This window comes from Erpetoichthys calabaricus, chromosome 18 (genome assembly GCF_900747795.2).
Source record: "Erpetoichthys calabaricus chromosome 18, fErpCal1.3, whole genome shotgun sequence".
NCBI classification, from domain to species: domain Eukaryota; kingdom Metazoa; phylum Chordata; class Cladistia; order Polypteriformes; family Polypteridae; genus Erpetoichthys; species Erpetoichthys calabaricus.
Window position 1 is genome coordinate 73,608,979 of NC_041411.2, and position 16,554 is coordinate 73,625,532.

A 16,554-nucleotide genomic window follows, 5' to 3' on the forward strand; every position below is an offset into this window, starting at 1 on the left:
TATAAAGCTGACCTGAATAAACACTAAACTGTATTCTGAAAGAAGGCTAATGGGGAACGAAAAATATTTAGTACTTACCTGGTCTTTTATTCACTAAACAAATATCTGCAGCTGTAAGACCATCCATTTCTAAAGCAGAACGAATCTACCTCCAAACAAAAAAATAATAATAAAAATCACACATTGAGAAAATTTTTTACTAGTTAATTCACGGATTTGAAAAAAGACCTCTATTCACTGATAACAACGTACAGGTTAATATTATAATAAGCACTACTGTGCAAAGTTTACAAAAGCTGAGAAATTTAAAACTTTAATAAACAATAAAAGCAGAGAGATCCATGAACTTAGGAAGCAGGCTGTATTAGAAAATAACTAACTACAAGCACCCACACTCTTGGAATCTACTGGAACATCTTTATGACAATACCAGAAAATTAAACATTACCATGTAATCAAACAATTTCCAAATAGGTTATTTAAAAATACTGAATTTTTTCCTTTATAAAGTTTCTGTTTAATATTTTTCTCACAATCTTCATAGCTTTCAGTTTAATTACAAAGATGTTGGATTTTCCAGTGTTTCAATTATTTAATCATTTTTTTCTCCCATATACAAATGTATAACATATTGTGCCTTGTATATTATTATTAACTAATATGCTCACACAATTCCAAAAGAAACTAACAGAAATGTGTTTATTTCCATAAAAGACTGCATTGCCCAATTTCTTTACAATGACTGGCACTAAGCTGCTCCAGTTTAGAGCTACTTCTTCATGGATCAAGCGTCCTGGGTTTGCAACTTGTGCCCAGTTGGGGTCTATGTAAAATCGCCCCTTGGATTTTTCTTGGATTATCCTAGCACATCCACAAAAGGTGCACAGACCACGTTTACTGACAATTCTAAATTGTTTCCAATTGAATGTTGGTGTGTGCATGAGTGAACCCGGACACTCTGGGTTGTTCTCCTGCCCTAGGTACAAGCTGTCAAAATAGTTTCCTGCCACCATGACCATGAATTGGATTTAGCAGGTTCGAAAATATTATATTTAAAAAAAAAATAAAATAAAAAAACTAATAAAAACTTAAAGATACTGCAGCAACGTGTCCAGTTAAATGAGAAACAAATAACTTCTACAAGTTAAGGAAAACTAATGAATTTCCATATTTCTATATAGAAATCAAAACTTACATCACTTTCTGAGGCATGTGGAGGCAGGCCCTTAAGCATAATGGTCTTGCTTTCATATTCTTCAGCTGACTGTCCTCTATGGCCATGTTCATGAAACTCTCCATCAGAATGATGTTCATCTTCGTGCCTTCTGCTTGTTCTCTGTAAGTGCATCATGAAATATGATGTATCAAACCCAATATATTTTCAAGCATTCTAGCAAGTACTATTTAAAGAAATTACTTACATTTCTAAGACAAAAGATACTAGAATATTCACAAAAAGAGCTGTTGAATGTACAGCTTGTAGTAAAAGTAATTACAGGAATAATCTACACCCAGATGCAGCTGAAGTTCCATCCATCCATCCATGTCTGAACCCAACTAAGAAAGTCTAGATGAAAACCAATGTTTTGAGATCAACATGGTCAGGTTTGCAGGTCTTTAACTACTACCAGAAAAGGAACACTCATGGGGTATAACATAAAAAGCAACAGACAGGAACTGTCACTTAACAGTAACTACATGACAATCTTACAGCACATAAACAATGCCTCCACGAGTACTTTGTGTTATCCAAACAACTGAGCAGTTATGATAGGGGCTGAATACTTTGCCTTTGTACTGCTAGGTGGTGCTGCTACCCCAGCATATTTTAGCACATGCTGACCAAATGTATGCAGCAGATGGATAATATTGTTTGTCACAGAGACTACACTGTCATCTTCCACAGCCCTGTGTCATCATCTATGCATCACCAGGTACATGCTCAGACCATGGATCAATATCAATCATCACAACCACCATAGTGAAAGAAGTTGAGAGCATGCAGTCCTATTAATACTTGGTGGTCAATCTGACTAATAGAGTAGACTGGGTAGACTATTGTGGCAGGGTGTGGTCATCAGCCGCTGCCTATTTAAGGAGCCGCCTCCCCTCATTAAGGACTGGAGTTGGGTGAGGAGAAGGACGAGGTCTGGGAGGAGGCAAAAGAGTGGCCCATGAAGAGAGAGAGAGAAGGCTGTGTGAGAAGCCTGGACTTTGGGGGAGTCTTGGGGTTTGTTAGTGTGGCACGGAACTTTTGTAAATAGTGTAAATAAACGTGTGGTGGTGCAACTAACATGTCTGCCTGTCTGTGTCCGGGGCTCGTTCCACACTATATATAATTTAAATTTGTGTGTATATAAATTGAGATGGATACCATTGCTTAGGTTTGTCAGCTGATTCAGAATTAGTACAATAAAATGTTTGGCCTTAACGGTTATGATCAAGGGGAAGTGTGTATTTATCAACAGCACTGCAATGTTTGCTGTACAAATATATCCTCAATACAAGTAATAGGATTCACCATTATTAGTTAATTAATTATTATGTTTTCTTTTGTATTTTTATGACCTGAATGATGTTCCAAGATTTTGTCAGTTTAATATAATTACCAGAAACTTGTATACATTATTGTGAGAACAGCACATTAAATAGTCTAGTGAAATGTACATCATTTTGAAGCATACAGTAACATCTCAGAATTTTCAGCCCAGTATCTAATATATTCAAATGAAAATCTATTAAATGCAAAAGTCAGGTCTAAAGAAAAAGTAATTTTATCGTGTCATGACCCAAGTATAGCTGAGATCCTAACAATACCAACCCATAGTAATTACACCTATCAATGTGGTGTCAACTGTAGGCTCTCTCTCATTTCCCATTGGGATTAATAAAGTATCTATCTATCTATCTATCTATTTGCAATTGTGATACTCAAACATGTGCCATTTGCACTTTCATTTATTAGTTGTTGGACTAATGGAAGCTACACTTTCTTCAAAAAAAACCCAAAGAGCACCACAAATTTAGTGTATGATATTTTGATTTTAACAATAAAGTAAAGCAGTTCTTAGCAGCCCTACTAACTTGAACATCTTAGTAAGACTAAGCTATCCATAAGAAGCATCATGAATTTAGCCTCTTGAATGACTAAGTCAGAATGAAAGTTTTGAAATACTGACATGTAAATTTTCTGCGGTAGGCTGGCGTCCTGCCCGGGGTTTGTTTCCTGCCTTGCGCCCTGTGTTGGCTGGAACTGGCTCCAGCAGACCCCATGACCCTGTTGTCAGGATATAGCAGGTTGGATAATGGATGGATGGACATGTAAATTTTAAAATGAATATGGCTCACACAGCTCACTTTATGACCACCATAGGTTAATTTCAGGTGGGAGGCCACTTGATCTGAAACTGGTCTCAGATTTTACTTGCCACAAATGTAGGATGTCATGCTAGGAATAAATGCAAGAAAATAAATTTATATATACAGATTTATTACACTAAAAGTGGTAATGGCTACACCTCAAAGACTGCATAAATGTTCTATTTTTGTTTCTAAATTCACATTATAATTGGATACTACTGACACTGTACTGTTTTATTCCAATTTTTGTCTTAAGAGTAGCAGGACTATCCTGCTTTATTAAAATAAATGGTGATTTTTTTTTTGTAGTTAAACATGTGAGTCTCACAATCGCGTTCTAAAAGTTAAGCCACTGTAAGATTATAGATATTTGTTAATTAATTGTAATTTAAACTATTACATATTAGGTAAACTTACCTCTGGCCAATCTCTACTCCTGCGCTCATCGTATCTCCCACTTCTCCATTCATAATCATGGCTGCCTCTTCCTTTAACTTCTCTATCATCTCGATGTGGGTCCTGTCCATACCTTCCACTTCTATGTGTGGAACGTGACCTATTCAAGCATAAAATCATAATACTCTTTTGCACAATCCTAATGTCCTGTTTTAACACTGCAAATGCCAAGTAGCAATTTAAGAAATTTGCTATTATGTAATAAACTATACACCAGGCCCCAACGTCAGCTTAAGTTTTGACAAATTCTTTATTGTTTACTTAACACTATAAACACTTTTAAAACAATTAGAAAGAGAGGTCAAAGTAATATTAAGTATGGCTTAATGTTACCTATACTGTATTATCACAGTACCCAAACAAATATAGTGAGAAAATTTGTTTATGATGCCAGCATAGTAGCCTCCTACATGAGGCAGGATTTTAGCACTTAATAATATACCCCACCTAAACCTGTAACACTTCATCTTATTCAAACCCTTTTACTTTGAAATGAAAATGTAATTTCAAAAGGGTAACAAGTATAGAAGAAAGCATCATTCAAGTAATGTTACAATAATACCATGAAAGTAAATACAAAGAAAGTTCACAGAAAACAGCAAATGAACCTGAAAACTGTTTTTAACATACATGCTACTGTGCACTGCTGTGAAATAAATATACCATACTGCTAGCAATAATGTTAAACTATTCAGTAGTTACATGTCATGTACATAAAAAAAAACAACAGTAAACTAAGACAGACCTTACTTAAAACAAAAATGTACAATTTTTCTCTTGGTGAAAAAAAATTACACAACTCCAACTAGGCACCTTATTTTAGTAAAGAAACCTTGTACATGCATACCCCATAATACTGTGGGTTATAGTTAATTAACACTTGTAGGGTGCACACTTAAGCTATTTATTGTAATATTTAAGTAGTTACATTTTGTTCTGAAAGGTACAACAGATAATGACAGATATATTAACTAACAATCTCTAATGCCAAATGCTTTTAAGGTTTATTAGTCAACTGTGGATAATACATTGTGAAACACAGGGGGAAAAAATTGATAAAACAAGACAAAATTGCTGTTTTAAATCCAAGAAAAATGTTTTTGAAATTCTTAGTAAAAACTGCTTAATGAAGAAATATAGAAAAAAGAGACAACAACAAAAAAGTAAACAACCAACCATTTACCAGAATCCATGCTTATATGGATGTTAAGGGGATCATCGGCCAGAAACCTGTAACCAAAGAAGCATAAAATAACTCTTGAGTTGTCAAAGAACACAATTTCTTACAGGAATGCAATAATAATGTTGCGAGTCAAAGTAACTTTATATCATACTTCCAAAAAATTCAAGCATTTTTGCTTAAGAATAAGTTTAACGCAAATCTATGGAAAATGAGAATATGATGCATTAAAGGTGGCTCATAATGGACTTAATCATTTTTGAAAGCATAGAATGTTCATTCAACAAGTACTGCATAAAATAATGCTGAAGTATATTAATCTTCATTCTTCACAAGTATGGCACCAACAACAATAACCTAAACAACAGACACTTACAAACAAACATTTAATTACTTTCTGGGTTAAAAAAAAACAAACAAACAAAAAAACAAAAACCACACACACACACATTTACCTACTATTAAAATCAATGATCCCAGTGTATGCAAGTGAACCTTTTACTTCAGCAGCATGGCAGCATCTTAAACAATATGAAAGCATCTTAATGTATCCAATGACTACATAGGTCATGTCAAGTTTATGTATATAGCATTTTCAGCCAACAGAAGGTGTCATCATTGCATCCATAAAGGCTTACACGGTAAAACACCCTATTAATATAGCACTTTTAAAAAAAATATTGACTAAAGTGTATTACAGCAATAAAACCAACAACAGATTAGAATGAAATAATTGAAACATGATGTTAGAATGTAAAGGATAATGGAGGCACAAGAAAGAAGAAACAAGCGAAATAAGGGACAGTTACCAACTATAAAATTAAAAGTAATGCTTATTTGTTTTTACTCACATTAAACAAACCCGGACAGGTAGGAGTGCTTCACAATGAAAAATGTCTGCCTGTTCTTCCTAATCAAACTGCATAAGCGGCTTCTGGCCATAGCACCAGTTTTTCTATCGAGTTGAGACTTTCACGTTGACACATTGATTTAATTCACATTAAATATCTAATTACAAGATAATGTGAGATAAACTGGTTTTAAATTACTCCATCGGTATTATCCTAGCAAGCACTACATGCTCAAATTAAAAAAGACATTGACTCGGATATCTCCTTTTGTAATAGCTGCACAGAAACTGCTTTACATTTATTATATTGGCAACATGTCATATTCATAAATCTATCAGAAACTTGCATTTCTTGTAAAGTTAAAAATGATATCTTATCACTACTTCAACTTCAAATAACTGTACTGCTTTAAAAACTATTAGTGTGTGTTAAGTTTTTAACGTTTTTCTGTTATTTAACCTAACGTACCTCTGGCAACTTGTCTGTTTGCAATGTTCATATGATAAAGATTTACAAATAAAATGTAACCTGTATGGTCATATTCATAAATCTAACTACCAGAAACTTGCGTTTCTTGTAAAGTTAAAAATTTTATGTTAGCACTATTTCAACTTCAAATAACTGTACTGCTTTAAAAATTATTAGTGTGTGTTAAGTTTTTAACGTTTTTCTGTTATACAACTTAATGTACCTCTGGCAATTTGTCTGTTTGCAATGTTCATTTGATAAAGATTTACAAATAAAATGTAACCTTTATGGTCATATTCATAAATCTAACTACCAGAAACTTGCGTTTCTTGTAAAGTTAAAAATTGTATGTTAGCACTATTTCAACTTCAAATAACTGTACTGCTTTAAAAATTATTAGTGTGTGTTAAGTTTTTAACGTTTTTCTGTTATACAACTTAATGTACCTCTGGCAATTTGTCTGTTTGCAATGTTCATTTGATAAAGATTTACAAATAAAATGTAACCTTTATGGTCATATTCATAAATCTAACTACCAGAAACTTGCGTTTCTTGTAAAGTTAAAAATTTTATGTTAGCACTATTTCAACTTCAAATAACTGTACTGCTTTAAAAATTATTAGTGTGTGTTAAGTTTTTAACGTTTTTCTGTTATACAACTTAATGTACCTCTGGCAATTTGTCTGTTTGCAATGTTCATTTGATAAAGATTTACAAATAAAATGTAACCTTTATGGTCATATTCATAAATCTAACTACCAGAAACTTGCGTTTCTTGTAAAGTTAAAAATTGTATGTTAGCACTATTTCAACTTCAAATAACTGTACTGCTTTAAAAATTATTAGTGTGTGTTAAGTTTTTAACGTTTTTCTGTTATACAACTTAATGTACCTCTGGCAATTTGTCTGTTTGCAATGTTCATTTGATAAAGATTTACAAATAAAATGTAACCTGTATGGACTATCAACACTCTCCGGGGTGTTCTGCCCTACTTTGATGAATTAAAGGCCAGAAGTCCACATGACCGTCATCATCAAGTTCTTCCATGTGAACCCTGAATACAATGAGGACTGATTCTGAGGTAATTTATGTTAGGTAGAATGACAAGAGAGGGCTGGGTGGTCTCGTGGCAAAACTCTGGAGTTTCGTTTTTTCTGTCCTCCCTGGCCATTGTAACTTAGTTTTATTCTATGTTAATTAGTGTTCCCTAATTCTATTTTCTTATTTGTCTTTTTCTCTTTCTTCATTATGTAAAGCACTTTGAGCTACATCATCTGTATGAAAATGTGCTATATAAATAAATGTTGTTCTGCACAGTGCTTCTTCCACGTCTCGCTGACGTGCTTGTTCGATTACCAGGCCCAGTATGAGTGAATGCAGGTGTGTGTCCTGTAACGTACTGGCGTCCCATCAAGGTTTACTGCCATAAAACTTACTGGGTAGCCTAAACACGTATTAGTGAGAATTCACGTCTCAAACAACAACTACGAAAGGTATCTCGCTTATGGAGAACATACATTTAGGAAAAGTCCCACTCCTATTCAGACCGCTCAAACTCTCACCGCAATCGTGAAAAGGGCCGTAGGTAGGACGATCACGTTTTCGCGCACACACACAGTTAAAGGCGGAGCACGTGCGTCGCTGAATTTCCAACTACACAGAACGTTCACAATACGACCTCTCAAAACCGAAACAAGATCGCTAAACGGGTCTCAAAATGTGATGCCCTACTGCGACACAGCAAAGCACTTCCGGCGCGGTCTGCTGCTCTCTGTCACTTTGCCTAATGCATTTTGTCGCGTCTGATTTCCAAATTACTATCACCTCCTTGCATCGATTGCAGGGTTAAACGCCAGCACCTGAAAAATTAAAGTTTTAAGATTTAAAACAAGCACTCTTCACTTCGGGATTTTATTCATTTAAATTAACCCACTTTTCAAAAATATTTATAATTAATATAATTAAGCGGATAGCGTGCCACTACCATGCAGCAGAATTTCGCACAGGCGCTTATTTACATAGTTGGTTAATCGGAATAGTTGAGAACACACGGAACAGTTTAAACATAACAAATGCAAACATTCGACTCTCAAGACCCACTCCGACATGTCCCTAATCACTTGTTTGGCCTAGCCGCATGATTTACAGAATTAAGATTTTCTCCAATGAATAAAAAAACAACAGCATTCGTCCAACTTTGCTTCAGTCTCAGTCGGGACCATCGGCTAAAAGCTATGTGATTATTCCATCACAAGCGCTGAAATGAAAAATAAAGGTACCTACCTGACACGATTCTTTTTATTACTGATGTTGTTTTCGAGTTATAACACGTTCTCGAATTACTACCACAGTATTCAGCCAATATTTTTAGTACTTCTCCATGTATTTTTTGTGAACCACTAAAAAACAAAAAATGGCTGCAGTCCCCTTACTCCTCCTACAAAGGAAGCGTCGTCACTTTAGCCGGTTAGGAAGGGATTATGGGAAATGTAGTCCTACTAATTTCTCGCTTACACCGCGAAAAAGTGAACACAACTGGGGATTGACGGGCAAGAGCTTCTTTCAAATACTCGTTTTCCCATCAGCCCAGTAAAACTCCGTTCTACTTGAATAGGGCGGAATAACTTCCAAGACGTAAGGTTTTTTTTTTTGCTTAATATTTCGAAGCCTGATTGTATCGTCGAAGTTGTAAGTTGATCAGCGTTACAATTATTACATGTGTATGTGCTTTCTTCAGTAACTGAATAACCCCAAATGTGCAATATTCCGTTTACTTACACTTGTACTGATAAATGTGACTTTTTATTTCTTTTATTGGCATATTTTACAACCAATGAAGCACACTTTAAATACAATGAACCGCCTTAAAGGACCAAGCGTAACTTGCAAATACCTTAAGAGCAAGGACAAATGAATAGAAATATCAAATAACTGAAAGTCATAAAAGACAGTAAATTATATAAAGGTAAAGAAACAAATATCCAGTAAACCGTCTTCCCTCATTAAATGTAATTATCTTTCATCCGTACTTTTCACATACTTTTAAGGCAGAAATAATTACGGTATTCAAGTCATTTAGAAACATTGGGAACGGATTTATTTGAAAATGCTTACATTTATGAACAATAAATAAAATGCAAAATTTGTGTGTTTTCTGACAAAAAATCTAAAGTAATATAATCTCTAGATACGCTGACAAGGTAGAACATTTTTGGCATACTCATAAATGCAAATCATACAAGAACCTGTTTGAATAAATACAAAAGAAATATAATCATAAATCTGCCTTAGTGCTTACTTTATACTAGTATTTGTCTTCATGCATTACAACAGTGAAGTCAGCTATTTATTTACAACTGTTAGTTTGACAGCAGTTATTTGTTCAATCATCTTCGACCAGTATTATGCCAGCTCTTTATTTTATGTTCCAGGTAATGATGCAGTATTCCCAACGGCATACTCTTTATCTGTACATTTGACAATACTGACCCAATGAACATTTGATTTGTGTCATCCAAACTGACAACTGTTCTACATTTGGAGTGAGTTTGGGTTTTGTCAAGATGAGTACATTAGGCAAATTCACTGACAAATTTGGTTCATTCCTTGAATGAAATGCATTGTGCCAACTGTGAGATTTAATGAGCGGATAGATAGATATGAAAGACACTATATAGTAGATAGTTTTTAATTTTAAAACTAAAGTTTATTAAATGCATTATGAAATTCATTAAAAGCACAAAATCCTAACATTGAAGAAAAAACATTCTCAAAAAATTAACATTATTAATAATTCCACAACGAGGACTTCCAAAAACTCTCATTGGATCCCTTATTCATTATATACTGCTCAAAAAAATTAAAGGAACACTTTTTTAATCAGAGTATAGCCACAAGTCACTGAAACTTCTAGGCTATTGTTCTGGTCAGTTACAGTAAATAGCAGAGGGGGTTGTTAATCAGTTTCAGCTGCTTTGTTGCACTAGTGGGGCAACAATCAGATGACCCCCAAAACAGGAATGAATGGTTTAACAGGTGGAGGCCACAGACATTTTTCCTTCCTCATCAGTTTTTTCACTCATTTTGCATTTGGCTACGGTCAGTGTCACTACTGGTAGCATGAGGCGATACCTGGACCCTATAGAGGTGGCACAGGTAGTCCAACTTCTCCAGGATGGCACATCAATACGTGCCATTGCCAGAAAATTTGCTGTGTCTCCCAGCACAGTCTCAAGGGCATGGAGGAGATTCCAGGAGACAGGTAGTTCCTCTGGGAGAGCTGGACAGGGCCACAAAAGGTCCTTAACCTATCAGCAGGACTGACTGGTATCTGCTCCTTTGGGCAAGGAGGAACAGGATGAGCACTGCCAGAGCCTACAAAATGACGTCCAGCAGACAAGCCACTGGTGTGAATGTCTCTGACTAAACAATCAGAAACAGACTTCATGAGGGTGGCCTGAGGGCCCACCGTCTTCTAGTGGGCACCATGGAGCTCGATTGGCATTTGCCATAGAATACCAGAATTGGCACCCTATGCATTTCACAGATAAGAGCAGGTTCATCCTGAGCACATGTGACAGATGTGAAAGGGTCTGTAGAAGCCATGGAGAACGTTATGCTGCCTGTAACATCATTCAGCATGACCGGTTTGGTGGTGGGTCAGTGATGGTCTGGGGAGGCATATCCATGGAGGGACGCACAGATCTCTACAGGCTAGACAATGGCACATTGACTGCCATTAGGTATCAGGATGAAATCCTTGGACTCATTGTCAGACCCTGTGCTGGTGCAGTGTGTCCTGGGTTCCTCCTGGTGCACGACAGTGTCCGGCCTCAGGTGTTGAGAGTATGCAGGCAGAGTTCCTGGAGGATGAAGAAATTGATACCATTGACTGACCCCCACGTTCACCTGACCTAAATCCAATAGAACACCTCTGGGTGGGACATTATGTTTCGGTCCATCTGACACCGCCAGGTTGCACCTCAGCCTGTCCAGGAGCACAGTGATGCCCTGGTCCAGATCTGGGAGGAGATCCCCCAGAACACCACCTGTCATCTCATTAGGAGCATACCCCCCCCCCCCCCCGACATTGTCAGGCATGCATACAAGCACGTGGGGGCCATACAAACTACTGAGTACAATTTGGAGTGGCTGCAATGAAATTTCGGCAAAATGGACTAGCCTGCCTGCCACATCATTTTTTCCCCTTTGATTTTCAGGGTGTCTTTGAATTCAGCCCTCTGTAGGTTGATCATTTTCATTTCCATCAAAGGATGTGCCATCCTTTCATTCCTAACACATTACCAGTTCATATCAGTAGAGATAGCCAGCAGGATTATTTTTCCCATTGAGATCTGATTTGTTTTCAAAGTGTTCCTTTATTTTTTTTTGAGCAGTTTATAAATACCTAACCGAGCCTGAAAACCTCTCCCATTTACCCTTTCCATTCCCCAAACCCACTCATTCCTTACAATAGTCTTATCATTTTCTATTCAGTTTTAATGATTAGATAGATAGAACGAACGAATGAACGAACAAGCAGGCTTTATTAGTCCCTGAGGGGAAATTTGGCTTTTTTAAAAAGCTCAACAAATTAATAAATAAAAATCATTATATCATATTAAATAATAAACCCCTTCTCAAGAGGAAGGAAAACTAAAAAGAAAGAAATCTTCTGACTTGGCTAAAGATAAGAAGTCCCAGTCCCAGTGAGGCATTATGAATGGATATTGCTGTTGGTATAAAGGAGCCCCCATAGCATTTCTGTTTAATAATTCATTGACTGAAAACATTCAATGCTGGTGTGTCAGAGACAGGATGTGCAGTGTTGTTCATAATGGCCATCAGTTTTGTCTTCATTCTCTCCTGTTACTGCCACTAGCTAGTCAATAGTAGGTCCCATTACTGAGCCTGCTTTTTAATCATATTGTTGATTCGGTGGGCCTCTGCATTTCCCATCACAGAGTTATTGAACATGTAAAGGACATCATTAAACCCATTTTAAAAAAAGAGGCTGCTCTTCCTATTCTTATATAGTTCCTTTGTGTTATGAGATCAGTCCAGTTTGCCATTGATGTGGACCCCTGAGTATTTGTACCAGTGCATCTCCTTCCATACCCACACCCTGAGTAGTGACTGGTCACTAAGGCTCTTTGGTGCAATGAAAATTAATAAGCAGTCTCTTGGTTTTGCTGATGTTGAGTTGCAGACAATTCTCAAATGTTCCCCAACTTGACGTCTCTACACTGTTTTATCCCCATTGTCAATACACTCCATTAGTAGAGAATCATCTGAGAAATTCTGCAAGTGACATAACCTGCTGTTATACTGAAAAAGAGACAGAACTGTTTCTTGTGGTGCTCTAGTGTTGCTCACACAGTCCTTGAGTCTCAGAAACTGTGGTCTGCCTGACAGATAGTCCATTATCCAGGACCCCATATGCTCTTCCACTCACATATCTCTGAGCTGACACCTTAACAGGGATGGCTGGATGGTATTGAAGGCACTGGAGAAATAAAAAAAATATATAATCCTTATGAGTGCTGCCAACTTTGTCCAGTCTTTCCAGAGCAGACAGGTAATTACATTTTCCACTCCAGGCTTCATCTGATAGGCAAACTGCATTGGATCCAGGTGGTCTACCACAAGAGGACTCATGTAGTCCAGGACCAGCCTTTCATAGGTCTTTATGATGTGGGACTAAGCACCACTGGTCTGTAGTCGTTAGGTGAAGTGGTGCTTGCCTTCTTTGGATCAGGAACAATGCATTTTTTTTCCCACAGCAGTGGCATGTTTTGCAGGCAAAGTGACAGATTTAACAAGTGTCAGAGGACACTACATAGTTGGTCAGCACGGGCCTCAAGAACCTGAGGACCGACTTCATTCGGTGTTGCAGCTTTTCTTGTGCGTAGCCTCCTCAGCTGTCTTCTTACTTTGTCTTTATTTATGATGGTCAGAGGTGGATTCGTCCCTGGCCATTCCAGTTGATGTAGTAGTAGTCAATGACAGTTAAATGTCATAGCATACTGCATACTTAAGGTGGCGGTGCTGCTCACTGTGCCACGTTGCTCTTCCAAGATTACAAGTATATTTTGCAATATTCTGCCCTGTGACGCTCATCAAGATAAGCCAGTTTTGAAAATGGATATATGGATAAAATAAATAAATATCAGGACTAGGGGGGCAAGCCCCCCTGGTGCCCAGCCCCCAGTTGTGACCATTCTGCCGCTCGCGTTGTGAACAGGGGGGCTGAATGCACCCCAAGGAGACGCGGTCGCTCCTCCCAATCCCCCTCTTAAACAGTGATACAATGGGAAACAAATAGTTTTTTTTTTTACCTCCACTTTGCTCAATCAGCTGCTGGCTTGCTGCTGCTGCCATGCCACGTGATCTGCATCTCGCGCAGCTCTTCAAACATTTAAAAGCCTGTACAGCAGCTGTCCTACTCTTTGTCTTTTATTTCCGGCCCCGGGCATGGTTAAATCTCTTGGCACAAAGTCTCGTCTCGTGGGACGTGAGTTCTTGATATTTTTTAGTTTATAATTTAAAAATGGAATAAGAGTCTGAAAATCTAACATCACTTTAAAGTTCAATAAATTCTAAAAAGAATGATACCAAACATATATATGTAGGTTTTAAAATAAGCCCGATTTAAGGCGTGACAAAAAACGTGACGTAAAAACGTCACATGAAATCGTTGCACTTTTAGTCTTAGGATTTTATATATATATAGAGTAGATAAAAAAATCTCTTCTGTGCAGAACATACACATCCCCTTCCTGTGTTATATTTTAAAAAATTAACACAAACCGGGCCAGCTTATTAAATTAAATACAGTAAATGAAATACTAGAATGTTCATCTGATTACAAAATTCATTAAGATGGCATCCACAGGGGCTGCCTAAGAACACGGTTGAGTTATGCAGCTTTTTACATCAAAAAAACTAAATACATCTCACCTGCACTGTTTTATTTTTATCCATAGCTACCAAATGTTCCCTTTAAGTGAAATTATGCTCCAGTTCTGGATATAAAGGATATGGATTTGCAACATCCAGTATGTTATGAACACAAACCCAACACTGCACAGTTTTCAGTGAATGGTCAAATGAACAAGTTTGGGTAGTAATGTGTATCTGAAATGCAAGGAATTTCTACATGCAGATTGCCATTCCGGGGGTCCTGTCCCAGCTAAATGATCAGAAAAAATCAAGAATATATAACTAAGCTCAATTTTGAGATGATCATTAGATTATAAAAAAAGTTTAGGCCATTTTGAAAATTTTTACAATAAACTTATTAAGTTCATAACATTCTTGTTCAAGCTGGTCATATATTCCCAAAGTAAATATACAAAAAGTATAAAGAGATGAATGGTGCTCTTGAAAATTCCCTCCGTCCAGTTTTTTTCACCAGTACTAAAGGTTGTCTCAAACATACTGTATGTCAGCAGCCATAGCACATTTGCTTCAGAAGAGGGTCATTCACCTGAAGCTAAGCCTGTTTGGGCCCGGACAATTGAGATGTTAAGCCAAGATCCTGACACCCTGTGGCCACTAAGGATCCCATGACATCTTTCAAAGAGTGTAGGTTACATCCTGATGTCCTGGCTAAACTGTCCATTACAGTTCCCTAATCATCCCCTGGCTCCAATTGGTTCTCTCTCTCACCCCATCACCGCATAATAGCTCATGTGTGGTGAGCAGAATACTGGAAAAGTGCTGTACACTTTGCTGTCCTCAGTTGGCTTCTTCATTAAATTTATTTAATACACGCCAAATTCCAGTGGCATCTATGATGATTTAGTGATACTTAAGTTTTGCCCAAATTGGTTTCATGCCCCAGTATTAAAAGTTTGGCATTTTTCAAATCCAATTTATTTCTTCACAAACATGTTATTAGTGCATTTGTCATGCAAAATTGTGTTCGCAAGTTAAGCATTTTCTACATACAGTATTTTAAAAAATACGCTCAGTCCTGGAGTTTAATACCGCAACCTTTGGAGGACAGCATGGCCCTGCAAAAAAAAAAAGCTTAAAAACCTACACAATACATCCTCTTTTAGCCAGCAAAGGTTTTGGTAAAACATGCCTTCAGTGTCTCCAATGCACTTTCATCCAACTAAACATAGCCTTCCAGGGAGAAGTTCTTACATCAATATGGAAGTAAACCAACATGTCACCAAGCATATGGCACAAATATTTTATTGTCATTTAGCCTGCCAAGAGGAAAATCAGCCCCAATGGGTGAAAGGTGGTGTAGGAAGATAAGCAATAATGTGCTGTCTTTCCAACGTCTTTTAAAATGGTGAAATCTCAATCACTATAAAATACTAGGACTGATTACATATTTAAAATTTTTGCATATAATTTTTATGTATTATATGCATACATATGCAAATGCATACATACCATGTTTGTGAAGAAATGACTTGGACTTGAAAAAGAACTTATCCCTTTAAGCTCTAGAAGATTTAATGTTTCTTTGTACTTTTGAATGTCACTCCAGCTTGTGTTTAAACATCACAGTGCAATGAAATGCAAGTAAATGGACATTACAGTGAATCCAGGAAGTATTTAGACCATTTCACAGCATCAGTTCCAGACTGGAGTTTTCTTGGGGCTGACGTAACACACCTCACACACCTGGATTTGAGGAGTTTCTGCCCTTCTTCTGTGCCGATCCTCTCAAGCTTTGGACTACATCAAGTGGCAGACATTCAGTGCAATTGCTATATTCAGGTCTTTCCAGAGATGTTTATATCTGGGCAACTCAAGGACATTCCCAGAGTACACTCCTGTATCATTTCTGCTTTGTGTCCTGTTGAAAAATGAATGGAGTAGTTTTCATCAAGACTATCTTATCTCTCTGTACTTTACTCACCATTCACCCCCATCTAGTTTCTCAGGCTGCTAAAATACAACCTGGCAGCAACAAGAATTTTAACGGGGTTGGAAAAGAAAAGTGGAGATATCTCACCACTCTTGGCATAATTGCCCCGGCTGCCTGTGTCCTTTAAAGACTGGATTTTAAAAAGTTTTTAATTTTACAGTTTAACAATCTGAACAGTATCACCTTCTCATATTTGAGTCCCCTCACAATCCCCAATTGTAATCTTTGAACCACTTTCAGAAATTGAACAAAGGATAAAAAATAAAAACTAATTTGGCTTATTCTTGATCTTTGAAAATCACTAGGATCACTAACATTTCTTCATACGTTGGGTAAAAATTGTTGC

General features: G+C 37.0%; 1 protein-coding gene across 5 annotated transcripts in view; it reads right to left on the bottom strand.

Annotated features, from left to right (window-relative positions):
- The window catches only part of LOC114669046 (RNA-binding protein 5-like), a 40,623-nt gene extending 31,859 nt beyond the window's left edge, over positions 1-8,764 (bottom strand). For 2 of the 5 annotated variants that reach the window (XM_051921438.1, XM_028825152.2), the window contains exons 1-5: positions 8,600-8,764; positions 4,993-5,046; positions 3,778-3,916; positions 1,196-1,336; positions 79-145 (exon numbers count right to left, since the gene is read on the bottom strand). In XM_051921438.1, coding sequence (XP_051777398.1) covers positions 79-145; positions 1,196-1,336; positions 3,778-3,916; positions 4,993-5,009 — 364 coding nt within the window. In that variant the 5' untranslated portion in view covers positions 5,010-5,046; positions 8,600-8,764. Of the gene's footprint in view, positions 1-78; positions 150-1,195; positions 1,337-3,777; positions 3,917-4,992; positions 5,047-8,599 lie in introns of those variants that run through there. The other 3 variants (XM_051921439.1, XM_051921440.1, XM_051921441.1) reach the window with 3 other exon arrangements.
- Between the last annotated feature and the right edge of the window lie 7,790 nt (positions 8,765-16,554).